General features: G+C 37.2%; 1 protein-coding gene across 1 annotated transcript in view; it reads left to right on the forward strand.

The window, feature by feature from the left end:
• Positions 1 to 15,985, forward strand: part of LOC131979878 (neuropilin-1a-like) — a 96,645-nt gene extending 80,660 nt beyond the window's left edge. Inside the window, exons 12-18 of the mRNA XM_059343946.1 lie at positions 2,217 to 2,399; positions 3,038 to 3,067; positions 6,382 to 6,519; positions 9,266 to 9,570; positions 10,839 to 10,935; positions 11,105 to 11,149; positions 11,870 to 15,985. Of these exons, the coding sequence (XP_059199929.1) occupies positions 2,217 to 2,399; positions 3,038 to 3,067; positions 6,382 to 6,519; positions 9,266 to 9,570; positions 10,839 to 10,935; positions 11,105 to 11,149; positions 11,870 to 12,144 (1,073 nt within the window). The 3' untranslated portion in view covers positions 12,145 to 15,985. The remainder of the gene's footprint in view (positions 1 to 2,216; positions 2,400 to 3,037; positions 3,068 to 6,381; positions 6,520 to 9,265; positions 9,571 to 10,838; positions 10,936 to 11,104; positions 11,150 to 11,869) is intronic.
• Positions 15,986 to 16,295: the final 310 nt, after the last annotated feature.

Consider the following 16,295-nt stretch of genomic DNA (forward strand, 5'->3'; position numbering starts at 1 on the left):
CCGAGGCTTCACACCAAAAATGGCTATTTTTAAAGCAGCTTTGGTTCTTTTTCTTGTTGTTTTTCTGCTGTTTCATTTAACTGCATTTTTCTGTTTAAGTTTGTAACCATTCACTGGAAAAATGCTACACAAAAAGACCAAAAGTATAAGGTGTTCTTTGTTTTCAATAACTAAGAATGAACAAGTTAAAATTCTTAAAAAAAAAAGATTAAAAAGATTAAGTGTAATAAGATACTTTGACTAGAGATAAGACAAATTTACTTGGCAAGACGTTTGTTTTTGCATCGGAAATTGGAATAATATCCGCTTTTGTAGTTTCTGGGACTGATAAATGGTTAAAATTTAAATATATAATTTTTTGGAAAATATGCCTTTTAAACTACCATCAGACGGTTAAAGCTGCAATATCTGCTAACTTATCTGCCAGCAATTCACCACAACGCGCCAGCATTTCACCACAACGTGCCAGCAATTCATCAAAACGGAAAGGGTAAGTACATATTGGACACTGGTCCTCCTCCTGATTGGTTCCTGCCATCATTCGCTTCTCCATAGTCAAACCAGCCGCCCCTTTATATGTAGTGCGCCTGTATTGTGATATTTATGGTAAATTAGGTAAGAGTTTTATACTGCAAAGTGAGAAAGAATGACAGTAAAGTGTTTATCCTTCATGTCAGCTCGCTCTGAACTGGCTCAATGAATTTACCATAAATATCACAATACGGGCGCACTACATATAGGGGCGGCTGGTTTGACTATGGAGAAGTGAATGACGGCAGGAACCAATCAGGAGGAGGACCAGTGTCCAATATGTACCTACCCTTTCCCTTTTGATGAATTGCTGGTGATTTCTGGCGAATTGCTGTCGCCTTGTGGCGAATTGCTGGCGCGTTGTGGCGAATTGCTGGTGTGTTGTGTGAATTGCTGGTGTGTTGTGTGAATTGCTGGTGTGTTGTGTGAATTGCTGGTGTGTTGTGTGAATTGCTGGCGTGTTGTGTGAATTGCTGGTGTGTTGTGTGAATTGCTGGCGTGTTGTGTGAATTGCTGGTGTGTTGTGTGAATTGCTGGCGTGTTGTGTGAATTGCTGGCGTGTTGTGTGAATTGCTGGTGTGTTTTACACTTCAGGGCCACCATAAAGAACAATAGAAATTTTAAGTTTATTTGATAGGGAAATTATTGTCTAGATAGAGATGAAGTAAAAAAGTGAGATAAAATGATATTAAGACTAAAATATAACATTACTTTATAATATTAAGTTATAAAATACACAAATCTTTGAATTTGTTAAACACTTTTAAATACACTTATAACAAAATAAATTTTAAAATGTTTATTCACTGAAAACTAAATATAAAAGCTAAAAGAAGACAACAACATTACTATTAGAACCTTTTACAGCAAAATCAGAGTGCAGTAACTAAATTTTAGGGGTTAAAGGTCAAATAAATCGTCATGATTTTTTTAGCATAAAAATGACATAATCAATACATAGACATAAGTATCATATCACTTACCTTACTATAACTCATTTGACTGTTAGACAGTTAAAAAAAAAGTTTAAAAAAACAGTTAAAAAAACAGTTAAAAAAACGTTAAAAAGAACTTTAATGCAGTTTTTCTCTGTTTTACCCTTTGCATAGTTACTGCAGTTAGACTTTGCAGGGCAGAATAGTGTAAAGCACTGTATAAGTGCAGTCCATTTACCATTTTTTTCCGGTTCATACTTTCAGGTTTCCACTATAACATTTTTACATGCTTTAATGTTAAAAAAAAACATTTTATTTTTCTTATGATGCAAGTCTGAACATACCTTTATAAATCCTCCGTCTGAAACACTCTGCTTTAGCATCTGTCTCTTTAATTCCCCCTCAGCGTCTCTCCACCATCACTGCAGCTGGAGAATAACTGTAACAGCACTGTAGCATCACGTCCTACCTACAGTACATATAGTACAACTGTGACATTGCAGCATTATGGAAGTCCTGACGGCTCGTTTTAAGACACAGTTTATGAATACAGGCTGTTTGCTTTTCTCTGTTGAACATTTTAAAGTATTTATACCTTCTTTACAATAAAAAAAGACATGAAAATGTCACTTTTCACAATATCGGACCTTTAATGTTTGACTTCTCATTGATACATTTGTTGATCTTTCTTTCTTTGTAATTGTCTGCAGATTGACTGACAGTCTTTCATCCTTCTCTCTCCCTATCCAGACATTACCACCACCGCCCCTCCCACCACACCCCTCGCCTCCACTCTTCCCATGACCACTTTCGGAGCGACCACCACAGCGCCCATCACCGTCCCCGGCACGACGGCGTCCACAGACTGTGAGGAGGGACAGCAGGACTGCGGCGGCGAGACAGAAACTCCCTTTGAGTACAACACGGTGCCAGGTAAACTCAGTTTCTTTGTCTGTATTTATGATTTTATTTGTGTTGAACTCCCGAGAGTAAAGTTGCTTTGGAGGCAAAACTATAAAACTTTTTTTAAAAAGAACATATTTTTCATTTGACTCGTTTGTCGGTTTTAAGAAGATACATGAAATGAAACGTTCTTCTTTTGCATCCTGTAGCACTCTTCTCTTTTATGTTTATGACATATCTTCTTGATTTCGACACAGGGGGAAAGTCATTGCACTTAAATCATGAAAAATTCTCCCTTATCTTCCCTCTCCCCATATAAGATTTGACTGAAACAACAATATTCCACTTTAACTTGCTACATCAAAATAAATTTGCTTCATCCACGTTTAAAATTCTCCTTTATCTTCCCTTTTATTGTCACATGTAATCAAATACACCCTGTTTTCTAAACTGTGAGAACTTGGAAACTGAAGATCTTTGCTCAAAAACATTCACATCCAAAAACAAACGCTGCATCCTTTTGGATTTCAATAAATATTTTCTGAAAACCGACATGAAAGCTTCTTGTAAACTGAGGTGTGTTGAGTATGTGTTGGCATCTGTGTGGGTGGGAACAAACCAGCCGACCTTTGACCTCGCTCTGACTATCCCATCTGTTTCTTTAACAGCGACCGCCCCCAACATGGACTTCATACCAGGTGAGGATGTCCGCCTCAATCTGCTGCCATGTTTATTTTTCCTCTCATCTTTCATTTAGTCCTCCTCCTCTCTTCTACTCACCTTTACTTTCTGTTTTTATCTTTTCTCACCTTTCTCTACCTTTCATCCTTCTTCTCTTCTCTACACTGTACAGTTACTTTACAAGTCATGTTTCTATCAACAAATTTCGCTGCACATTTTGAAGATTTGCATGAGATAAGCTTGATGGAAACACCAAAATTGGACAAAAGTTTTTAAGCTCACTTGAGGTGGTTTTTGTCTCTTTAAAAAAAAAAAAAAGTTAATGCAGTAAACAGGAGATGGAAACACTTTATCCGAATAAGTTCTGATGTAGCAAATAATTAACTCACATGACTGAACTTCACAATTCCTGAAGACTTCTTTCAATTTTCCCTTGTGGGTGGCCAAAGTTGTCCAGTCAGCAAACTATTTTTTGTTGTTGTTTTTTCTCTCCTTCTCCTGTTTACTGACGGATTAGCCTTCAGCAATACATTACACTGTCATCTTCTAACAAAAGTATGTTTATGCAGCTTTGTTTATTTGCTCTAAACCAGTTGATGGAAACTTCAATTCACATTTAACATTTAATGCAATTCAAAATTTTGCTTCTAAATTCACTTCAACTTTAATGGAAACACGGCTACTGTCCAAGTGAACCATTCTGCAGGTGCATGTACAAACAAATGTGCCAGTTCAGGGTTGCCAGATCAGTGCATTAATTCAGCCGATGGTGCCATCATTCAGTGTCACCGAGAGTACTGACCGCAGTCACAGAGAACAATGAAATCAGCTTTCATGGGAGTAAATGGCTTTTCCATCGCCCCAGTTCACAAATGAGACTTTAGCCCGGTGCTGCTCGGCCCTGACACAAGACTCTGCTGCTGCTGCACGGAGAAATGTTGATAGATTTGCTCTAAAATGTACCTGATCATGTTTTTTTTCTTGGAAAAGAGAGAATCAGGAAAGACATTAACATGGAAGAAAAAGAGATTCAGCACAGCACAACAACACTGATCTCTTGTTCCAGCAATAAAACATTATCAAAAGACAGATGGTTATTTGTGACATAATGGTTATTTTATTTAGCTCATGTTCTACATTGCAATGGCTGGAAGTGTAGCAGCAGAATTTTATTGACCCTCACACTGAAGCAGTGATTAGACTTGTTTTTTACTTGTGACCCCATAAAGCCAAACAGCGTCCGCCTGCAACCTCTTTCCACAGTTAAAGCCTCGTGTTTTGAATGTTTTCTTCATTTTGAGGGGTTTTAAGGCATAAAGAAATGAAGATGTGCAATATTTTGCAAGATGCCTGACATTTTCTACCAGTTGCAGGTGCAGGTGAGACACTGATGTTGCTGCATTCACTCCACATTTAAAGCCGCTTTGTTTTTGTCACCTGCGAGAACATCTTCGCACAGCTTATCGTCCCTGGTGAATACACCAAATTCAATTCATTTGAATAGGCAGAAAGGTGGAAAGATAGTAGCACTGACAGTGAGACAAAGAGAGGGTGGAATGAATAGAGATGTGACAGAAAGGCAAGAAGAGAACAGGGAGAGAGTGGAGGTAAAAGAGAGGAATGGAGCGAGAGCTGGAGAGAGAAAGAGAGAGAGAATAAAGGCCTCTTGGGTCTCAATTAGCTGAGTCGAGGCATCGCGTGAAGACAGCTTGGGGTTGCAGGGGAGTGTTCCCAGCTCCACGGTCATCCCTGCATCCTATTAGCCTCTCAGAAACAACATGTCCAGAGATTTCTGCATTCATTTGGATGCTGTGGTGAACCGCTGCCGCCAGTCGACTGCTGGCACCAGAAGATAGGAAGGAGGGATTTCTGTTTTTTGTTTTTTTTGAGGGGCCACATGTGCACGTTGGTGGCACCACGCCTTTCTCCGTGGAAGGTCCCTCCATTCCTCTCCATCTCTCTCTTGATCCCAAACATCTGTACGTGTTGGCGCTGCTTTCTATCAGCGGTGACGTCTGAGTTCCTGTGTTCCACCGAGGCTGTGGAGGGAAGTGCCCCGCAGCGCTGCTACGCCGTATACAGTTACTACTAACTGTCTCTCTGTCTTTCTCACCCCGCTCCATCTGCACAAGCCCTTTTGTTTGCTGCAATATGTTCTCCACAAGCTATACAATTTATACTGCGTGTACAATACAGCAGGAACAGCTTTCTAATATTGATGTTACAAGACTTTCTTCCTCAGGCTGTCTCCTCTGCCGCCTCGAAACCAGAGCCAATTTTGTGGCTGAACGCTGCACATGATCACAGTTTTTAGCCGTCGGAGAGCATGTAGAGAGTATTTTGTAAAGCCTTTGGAAAAGTAAAACGGAGAACTGGTTACCACGATTGATTTTTTGAAGTGGGGTTGTATGAGGTACTGTACTAGACCATGAGTTGGAGTACAAACTTTAAGTTTAAGCTATACTTTGAATATTTTCACAGCTGCAGACAGCCCATTATTACAGGGAACTTTAGCTGTTATCTATGATCTCTTCAAAGCCACCAGACTCAATTGACAAAAACAGTAATTTTCCCTCACAGAACACAGGAGTTGCTGGTCTACCACTGCTTCAATCAATTAGTTTTATTAGTTTGTCTTTTTGTGTGATTTGGTGAACCTTAACTCATGTTTTAACACCAAAGTCACACAATATAACAAAGAAATTAACAAATCAAGTCAGTAGCAGAAATGCAGCTACCATGTTCTGCAAAATAAAATCACTGATTTTGTCCAAGGAGTCTGGTGGCTTCATAAAAAGCCTACATCAAAAATCCAAATCATCCCTTAGAGGGTCCAGCACCTAATATTTCTAGGAATATTTAAAGGGTTCAGTTTGCCTGGAAAAAAATTGTTTGCAAAGTTTAAAAATAATCAATTAATCTGTAATCTGTAACTAATTAGTCTGTTGACGGAAAAATACAAATAAATGGGGCCAAATATTTGTAGGTTTTGCTTCTTCATTATGGGGACATGTAGCTTTTCTCATCTCATGTCATTTAAAGCTGAATCACTTTGGGCACTGGCATCTGGTGAAGAGGATTTGTCCATTTTAGTTTGGCTGTTTTATAGATCAAATAACATATAATTAGGATATAATAACGTAATATAATAATTATAATTATAATAACGTATAATTCAGGAAAATGTGCTCCATGTACCCAACAGTGACGACTCTGTTCCTTCTGACTTGAAAAGCTGAGCTCATGTAACGAAATGATCTAACATTGTAAAATTGAAAACCTTTATCAACAAACCAAGCTCAAACTGCTCTGTCCTCCTCTTCTGTTGCAGCGTACGTTTGGTTCGCCTGTAACTTTGACTTCTCGTCGCTGTGCGGCTGGACCAAAGAGACCGGGACGGGGGCCGAGTGGCTCATCCAGACCGACGGGGCTGCCACGGTCCACAGGGGCCCGACCCTCGACCACACAGGTAGGAGCTGCGTGTTCACTCGACAGATGCTGTGGGAGAGCACTCTGTGGCTCTCAGTGTTACTGTGCAGCTGTTGAAAGCCCGTCTGAACCTCTTTTTAACTACTGTAAGCTTTAAATAAAGCACTGTGCTGCTGGGAATACACAACAGTGCCTCTTATTTATTTTTAAATGAGGAAAAGATGCCTACGATGTAATAAGGAATTCCCGTTGGACACACAACCTTATTCCTGTTCTGAAGGACAAAGAGTTTTATGGACATGGAAAACTTTCATAAAGTTGTTCTGATCAGCCTGCAGCTGCTCTAAAGACAGGCCGAAGATGATACATTGTGTTTACACAGTTACAGTGTAAATAAAAGTAAATAGGGCAAGAATAGTTTTGGCCATGACCATGTTTTACAGAACAAACTGATAAAAATTAAGGACATTCTCGGTTAATAATTAGACATCCGTTCCAAAAATAGTTTGCTTGAACTTTCAAATCAGAGTTCAAACTGGAAGGCTCTTTGGAACCCTCTGAACCCAAAAGCAGTTTCAGGGCATTTTTTTCCCAAATTATTTATAGCAATAAATGGAAACAGTACATTCATAACTAGAGGGGTTTTTGTAGTTGTTTTTTTGTTTGTTGTTATTAAAGAAACGGTTACAATGCTACAAATCATCCAATAAAAAAACAAGTTGAATTTTAATTTATTTTACAAGAATTTTATTTTTTTTAAAGACTCTATATGTACAATATGTTTCTATGTCTTATCAATATTAGAAAAAAATGGAGCTCCACGTGTTATACATACAATTTTATAACCTCTCTTGTCCTCTCCTCTCTGGTCTGTATTCTGTGAACAAGATTCACAGAATCTTTATCATGTGACTATTTGTCGTAGATGAGTAATTCATGGCTTCACATTTGAACTGAGAAGCACAGAATTTAATGTTTTTTACACAATCTAGTTAAAGCAAAAAGTAAATTTTTGGCAAAATTTTAAACAGCCCATGAAATAGGGATTTTGATGAAATATCACTATTTTGGGGTAGATATGGTTATTTTTTCTGACTAAAGCCTTTTTCAAACATGATTTAATCAATGACTGTTAAAAACATGAAAATGCAACAATTATTTCTGTTTTTACAGTTTCTGGCTATGATAAATGGTGTAATTTTGGCAATTTTTTTTAAAGAAAAATGCCTTTCAGACACACTGACTAGTTGTTTACAATAGTTTTATGTGTTTTTATTGACAGATTGTTCTTCTTTTCTGGGTTTTTATTTTATTTATTTTTTAGTAATCAGTATTTCCATAGATACATAGAAAAAATGAAACCTTATACATGATATAGTCTTGGAACTAATAAGCACAACAATAACTTGCATTTATGTTTTTGTTATTTTAGTAGGAAAACCTCACTAAGATGCTCCCTGGTAAAGATAAGCAGCATTAACAAAGAGTTACAAACAAAAATCTGAGTGAAATAAAGATACGGTCATAAAATGGGGAATAAAATGTTGTAATGAATAGACATAAAGGACACCTTTAGCACTTCAGAACCAGAACTCTATTCATAACTGTCTGTGGAAACTTTCAGAAGCTTTGATCCTTTAAAACATTTTGAAAATGAATGGATGGCCTTGAGAAAACTTGCTTCATTTTAAAAAGAATACAGCACTCAGATTTATCAGTACGCCTCAGCTCTCTGACCTTCTCTCCATTCAAACCTCCGGTGATGGATGTTTTCATGCAGACGGCAGCGGCAGCTCGAAAATGAATGATTTCACCTTGATTTCTTGACTGAACCAGATCACAAGTAAAAAATGAGCCCTTTGTGATGTCAAGTCATCTCATCTCCTGAAGCAGGCAGTACTTTCTTTTCTGAGCGCTGTGAAGTCCTTGAGTTTTGGGAATTTGAGAGGCTTTATACTGAACAACTACATAGATATTATTAGGTTTATAAAAAGATGGAGAAACACTTGCAACAGAACAGACAGGTGTTTACATTAACAGTCAACTGAATGCAATATAATGACTTTTAATGAACTAGACATCAACATGAAACTTCCCCAGTTTGTTATTTACATTAAGAATTTAACTTAACACATTTTTTGCATTACAAGAAATGTTATGTTTAAATATGCAAATGAGACATGAACTCATCATTTTTTTTGACGTATTAGATTCAAAGTCTTGAAAAAATCTCTTCATAAATCAGAATATACCTATTAAGTGGAGCTGAAGTTGAGATTTATAAGAAAATATCTCATTTTGAGAAAACGGCCTTTAAAGACTTTGTGCATTCTTAATGCAAATGACCATTTGAAGACAAAATATTGGATGTAATTCATAGCAACAACAATATAAAACATGCAAAACAAATAATATTGCGCAGGAGAGTGGGAGCATTTAGTGAATTTAAGAGAAATCTACAGGTGCAAATGGATCAAACATAGTAAAATATACACCTAAATGATTGTTTTGGATGTTTTAATCCACACTAGCATGAAAGATACGGGAGAAAGATTGCTCAAAATACCCTAAAATAGACCAGTGCATGAAAAAAACAATGTTTCTATCTGTAATGTCTGACCTTAAGTGATTTTGCATCGATTATATTTACACCAGTTTTCATTCAAAATGTACAGAAAAAAAGTTTTTTTTTACATTCTTTAAGCTCTTATTTTGAAATTATGTTCAAATCTCATTAAACACACCACACAGCCTCCTCTTACCTTGTCTTTTGCTGCCCTCTGCAGGCGGACCGGGGAACTTCATCTACTTGCAGCTGGGAGACTCAGACATGCCGAGTAAAATAGACGATGATGACGATGATGATGATGAGAAGGTGGCGAGGTTGGCCAGTCTGCCCATCACAGCGCCGGACACCGACCTGTGCATGTCCTTCTGGTATCACATGTTCGGTGAACACGCCGGGGCGCTTTACATCAAGCAGAGGAAGGAGGCGCTGGGCGGCCAGTTCCTGTGGATGGTCAGCGGGCACCAGGGCAGCCGCTGGAGGGAGGGCCGGGTCGTACTGCCACACTCCACTATCTCATATCAGGTAAGAGTCTTCCAAAAGTATAAAAGTATCAGAAAAAGTACCCCTTATCCAGAATTGTTTCACATATTATATCTTTTTAAATAGAAATATATATTACAGATCATGTTAAACAATGGTTCCTGACCTATTTGCCTCATAACCCTTTTAAAAAGATGTGTGTACACTGAAAAAAATTGGAGTGACATTAACTTAAAAAAAGCTAGGCAAGTTTTTCCACACAGAAAGTGTTTGTAATCTTTACTCAGGCTGTTTCTAAGTAATATTTATTTAATAGAACCACTTATTTTTTTTTCATGAAAATACACAAGTAAATTGCAGATTCACTGATGTCCCTTAATTGCATTTTACTTGGAAATATAAACTAATTAAGCCAGTGAACTGGTTTAGTGAATATTACTTAGAACGAATGATTCAATTTACATACAAAACTGAGGACACATAATAACAAACAATCAATAAGTAATGCACTACATGAAAAACTGCTATTTGAAAGTAAAAGCACTGAATTCGAATTTCTTTGTAGAATTTATATAGATGATTGGAATAATAATTACAGGGCCAAAAAAATTTTTTTTCAGTGAACTTGCAATTATTTAATTAAAAATTGCTTTATGCCTTAATTAGAGTTTATAGTAGTAACATGACAGGAACAAGGGGAGAAAAAGATCTCTTCTCACTAAATAATTTTTTGGAAGTTTATCAAGATTTGATTTGATTTTTTTATTTCTTTTTCATTTTCCTCATTTTTTTTCTTTTTATTTATTTATTTTTACTGGAACTGGATTTATTTGTTTCATCATGAAATGTAATGATTTTTTTTTAATTATTATTATTGGCTGATTTTAGTTTGCTTCCTCGTGTGAAGACCTTTGTGACCTGGGATAATATTATTTAATAATAATAAAATAAACATAATTTTGTGTACAATTTTTTTTATTTCTTCTCATTTCTTCTTCTTATTATTTCATTTAACTCATGCAGCCACCTTTAATTTACCTTTTCCAACCATAGACCCAACCAAAAGAGAAAAAAAATGATTGTAATGAAAGACAAATAAATATTCTAAATAAGAATAAAAAAATAACAATAATATTATTGTTTGGAAGAGAAAGAGACTTTAGCATTGAATTAAAGTGAATCAAATAAAAAAGGGAAAGGGGTTAAGGTTCAGAAGGTTTGTGTGGTTTATTCATCAGTTTGGCTGTGGAAAAAAATGAGCATGTATTATCGAAGCTATCAGAATAACTCCTGTGCGTCGTTCTCTGCAGGTGATCGTGGAAGGCGTCGCAGACAGACGCAGTGCAGGTCACATCGCGGTGGACAACATCCAGATCTTGGATGGACTCAGTGCTGAGGACTGCAAGGGTGTGTATCATGTTATTACAACTCATTTAATATTCCAAATATATGTCCAGTGATGTGAGGTTCCCAAAAATATTTATTTATTAAGTCCCTTTTCTTTGTTTTCTTTGTCTTTCTTTACTCTCTGTGCTTTATTTTCATCTAATGGAGACCGTTTGCTTTTTCCCTCCAGATCCAAAAGTTCCGACATCTCCGCCAACTGAGATCTTCATTCTACGTAAGTTACATTACAGACTGAAATGTTGTCATTAAATGTATCAATATGTTCTTTTTTTGGTTGCACAGACATGGACTGGTTTTCAGTTTCATTGCTATTTTTAACATGCACAGACTTAAAACTTTTTGAGATCAACAAGCTTAAAGGTAGAAATGCACATACGTCTCCCCTGGTCTTAAAGGTATATACACGCAAACATTGCATCCGGTCTAAATGGGTTAAAGGCGTCAATTTAAACTTACTGATCGAAGCGGCTGTAGACCAACACCTCCTGTGTTCTAGGAGGTTAAATTACTGTTTTTGTCAATGGAGTCTTGTGGCTTTAACAAGTGCATTGATAACCCTGTATTCCCTGTCGATGTGGGCTGTCTAGCGGCAAGGTAAAGCTGTGAGAATATTCTCACAAAACCCATAAAACCCTGCTTCAAAAATCCAAACTATCCTTTTAAAAATTATATTTAAGCAGTTGTCGTGCTGAAGCCAGTTCTGTTGTGGTGAATTCACAGGACAACTGACATCCAAGATTTAAGAGCCTGCTGTTGAAAAAAACATTTGTTATAATGTGGGGAAATTGAACCAAACCATAAAGAAACATGATGTTATGGACGGAAAGAGTTTTCAGGAGAAGCATGCTTTTTGTACTTTATGACCCAGAACATGCGAACCAGCAGTTTGATCCTTTGAGACTTTAATCATTGACTTTTTATTTTCCTCCCGCAGCAATGGACTCCCTCTCACAGGACACCAGCGAGCTCGGAGGCCCGGGCAACATGCTGAAGACCCTGGACCCCATCCTCATCACCATCATCGCCATGTCCGCGCTGGGCGTCTTCCTGGGCGCCATCTGCGGCGTCGTCCTGTACTGCGCCTGCTCGCAGGGCAGCATGACGGACAGGAACTTATCCGCCCTGGAAAACTATAACTTTGAGCTGGTGGACGGCGTGAAGCTAAAGAAGGACAAGATGAATGGACAGACTAACTATTCAGAGGCGTGAGGTGGAGAGAGAGGCGGAGCCAGGATTTGCTCCGCGTTGGACACGTGATGCAGCCAATCAAGTGGGAGGAACAGGGGGCGGGGCGGGGGCTGGAGCCACCAATGGGACGGCAGGGTGGGCTGAAAGTGAGCCAATGTAATTTTTTTTCTCAGGAGCGGCAGTGGAAGGGACTGACCTGTAGGGGGCACTGTGTATAAAGAATCTGTACAGCAAAAAAAAAAAAAGAAGACGAAAATAAGGATTCTATTTGTTTTTCGGCGTGCTTTGTTGATTTCATGTAATCACATGCTGGTGTTGAGACCAATTCAGATGAAAGTATCGTTTGTGTACTTTTTATGGAAAGATTTGATTCTTTTCTTGTTTTTCCCGTCTTTTTTTTTCACAGAAAGAGTGAGATCCGCTATTATTGATATCTGGCTCTTTAGCCGGCCATATGTCCCTGTGAGAGTGTGTGTGTGTGTGTGTGTTTGAACATGTGTCACATTCATATACATCTGCATTTAAGGTGTGTATGTGTCAGTTTAGCTGTAGGCCTGCGTGTGTGTGTGTGTGTGTGTGTGTGTGTGTGTGTGTGTGTGTGTGTGTTTGTGTGTGTGCATTATACATGAATTACTAGCATCTTAATTTCTTCGTATGTGTTTGCTTGTGTGTGTGTGAAGGCGGTTAACTCGATGACCCGTCAACGTGTTCCAACAGTGCCTTTTTTTTTTCTCCAATTTTTCTGTTGCCTTGTTTTTCTGCTGGTTGTTTTCTCATCGGCTGGCGTCCGTTTGCGTCCGTCCAGGGTTCCTACACACAGACGTGAGGGGGAAAGGTCTGGATATTTTTTTTTCCCAGATTGTGCTTATACAGCTTCAGATGTTTGTTGCGTACTGTCAAATATCACACGTGTCAGTGACGATCTGATGGTCTTCTTGCCTTGATGACAGTCGTGCTGACACTTAAATTTAAAAATCCAGCAGTTTAGGTTTTTTCGAAGAAGGCGTAGGAGCCCTGAATGCCTCATGTTCATGGCACATGACACATCCAACATATTGTACATAGGTTTTAATATATTTGAGCGCCCTTTTCTATAGAAAAAGACACCAGTGCCGCAGTATCCTTTCTATGTTGGAATCGCCCTTATCTCTAAAAAGTGTACAGAAAATATTCGTTTTAACACACAGAAAAATGTGATCTGGTTGCCATTTTGTGATTTTTGTCGTCGTTTAGTTTCTGTTTGTGCTCTGGGAACGGAAACTCAGCTTTTGAGATTATGGAGAGATGCCTCAGAAATGCCTCATGGGAAGTTTTGAACAGGGTAAAACGGACAACCTCAGCACCACAAAGATAAGACAGCACGTTGACGAAGGACGGATCATCTGGATTGGAATATTTTCTCTGCTAATGTTTTCACTGGCACACAAACGGACAGTTGGACCTTTAACGAGGAGTGTGTCCAGCCATCAGAAACTCTCACTGAGCTGACGGGATGTGACTGAAAGAGTTCATGTTGCCGTGACAATGCTAAACTCTCTGCCAGTGTTTCTCGTTCCTGTGTTGACTATCAGAGGAGAAATCTTTGAAGGATCTAAATGATGTTTAACAACCCAGAACAGGTCACTAACTGCAGCTGATCTTACCGTCCAATTCTTGAGCTAAAGTGGCCTGGAAATGAATAACACACATACAATGAGTTTACTATAGCTAACAAGAGCAGAGACCCAACAGAAGGGCTTGTTAATTCCTCCTTTTTAATTTAAAAAATCTGAAATTTTATAAGCTAATTTGCAATTTGAAAGCACTCTTCGCTTTCTTCTGTGTGATTCTGCTGCAGCTTAATTTGCATTTTATCCCCATTTTACTCATCACTCTCTGTACTTACGGGAGCATTTTCTCGGCTGTCGACAATGAAAAAGGGCCTTTTGAGTCTGTGAGAACAAAAATAAAATCCTGGATGAAAATCAATTATAAGCGGAGACACTACAGGTGAATAAAGTAAAAGTTTTAACTAATAGATATCTATGTGAAGTTTACCCAGTTAACTACATTAAGGGAATTATTTTTAGTTTTTTCTGAAATGTTATGTTTAAATTAACAAATTAGGTATTACCAAAGGGTTTTACAGAGAGACATTTTATATATATTTTAAATCACTCATAAATCTGATACTGTCAGTAGACAATTAATACTTTTTTCTTTTTTTTCTTTCTTTTTTTCAATAAAATGCTTAATAAATCAGGCTATGAAGGATGAACCAAATGAACAAACCCCTCTGTAAAAAAGAAAAAAAAAAAAAAACTTAGATTAAGAATTAGAGATAGGAATTAAACTGGAACCTTTGTTGCATGTATTTATGTAATAAAGTGGAGATTTCTGGCTCAAAATATGAAGAAAGACACAATAGGTTAATAAGTAAATATCACCATAAAATATCACCCCAGTTGATTATTTACTTATTTTATTTTTTATTCATCAATAAATAGTAATAAAATAGGTTTCTGAAATGTTATGTTTAAATGTGTAAATGATGCATTGTCTAATGCTAACTTGAGGAATTCAGCAGAACTTTATAGCCACAAATATACAAGGTGTAATAAAATCAACACAGTATCTAAATCTTAAAACAATGTTTTCCTGTAGTGTCTTGCCTTAAAAATTGATCAAATCTGGGTATTTTTTCTGTGAAAATCTGGTTAAAAACTGAAAACGACGAGCCTTATAAATATTGTACTAATAAAAACTGCTTTGTTGTGTTTTTAGCTTTTGTAGCTAAATGTGTTGTGATTCTCGTTCATAGCACTGTACAGGTGGAAGGATCGAGTCTCGAAAAAGCCTGAAAAGTCACCGGTAATTCAGTCACAACCTCATCAAACCTCCGACAGATGTTTAACGTTCACTCTGTGAAAATTATCAGGATGATTCTCACTGAATTTTCCTTTAAGCTGACTTTAGAAAGCCATTTATCAGGTATGATAGTGTGACCATCTGCCCATTTTAATGTAGCATTATGTGAGCTCAAAATGTGAAGTTTGACTGATTCTTTCCTTAAAGATAAGACTTTAGAGATACTTTTTCCTCCAATCAGTTTAAATTAAAATGTCAACTGGTTGCAGTAACGAACATTTCCAATCAAATCAAGGTGCTCTGACTGTTGAGATGTTCATTATATCTACACATGTTTACAGCGAGAGACTCGGGCAACATTATGGGTATCAAAGTTCTAATAATTTCAGTCTGACAGAATGTTTTTCCCACTTTGAACAAGAAAGGATGCTGCAGCACTCGATGTGAAAACAAATGTTGCACTGATATATTTAAAGAAAAAAAGAATCTGTGTTTATGATGTTGATTTATGAAAAGAGCGAGAGGAGGAAGGAGAGGACAGTGTTATTGTTGCTTCTTTTTAACACGATTTCAGACGACAATGTTATAACTCTGAAAAGTACAATTTACGGAGATGTTTTTCATTCTCGAAAAAGCTTATATGCGTCTCTTTGAAACGTAACAATTTTATTTACTTGGTATAATATCACCTTGTTTTTGTACCGTCACTGATGTACGTGTCATCGTTTTATGATTTGATTTCTTTGTATGACAAGAAGAAATGTTTTTTGTTTTTATTTCAATAACTGCTTCTGTGATTTTTTGCTGTCTCAGATCCAGAAAAGAATAACCACAAGAAAGGAAATAAGGAAGTAAAAAAAATGGAAAAGCAGTGAGGCCTTAAGTGACTAAAAGTATTGTTTGTACTTTGACTTTCTGGTCAGCACCCAGACTCATCCGTCTCTGTTGTCTCAGACTCTGATCATTGACTATTACATTCCAAAGAATTGGATCAAATAAATGTTTTAAGTAAAAAGCTGTTGTTTTGTTTCTGTCCAACCTCAGAGAGAATGATTTGTACTTGTACTTTACTTGAGTATTTCCATTATATGTATCTTTATGCTTCTACTTAACTACATTTTGAGACAAATACTACAATACTTTTTACACATTTAGCTGCCAGCTTTTGTTACTTTTCAGGCCCAGATTTAACATAAAAACATGATCAATTTAAAGTTAAACCTCATAACAGTACAGGGTGTCCATAGAGTCTCTTTACAACTTAAAAAAAGCAAATGAACAGACAAATATGTGGAAATTATTACAAAAAACTAGTAGATATTTTT

This window comes from Centropristis striata, chromosome 11, assembly GCF_030273125.1.
Source record: "Centropristis striata isolate RG_2023a ecotype Rhode Island chromosome 11, C.striata_1.0, whole genome shotgun sequence".
NCBI classification, from domain to species: Eukaryota; Metazoa; Chordata; class Actinopteri; order Perciformes; family Serranidae; genus Centropristis; species Centropristis striata.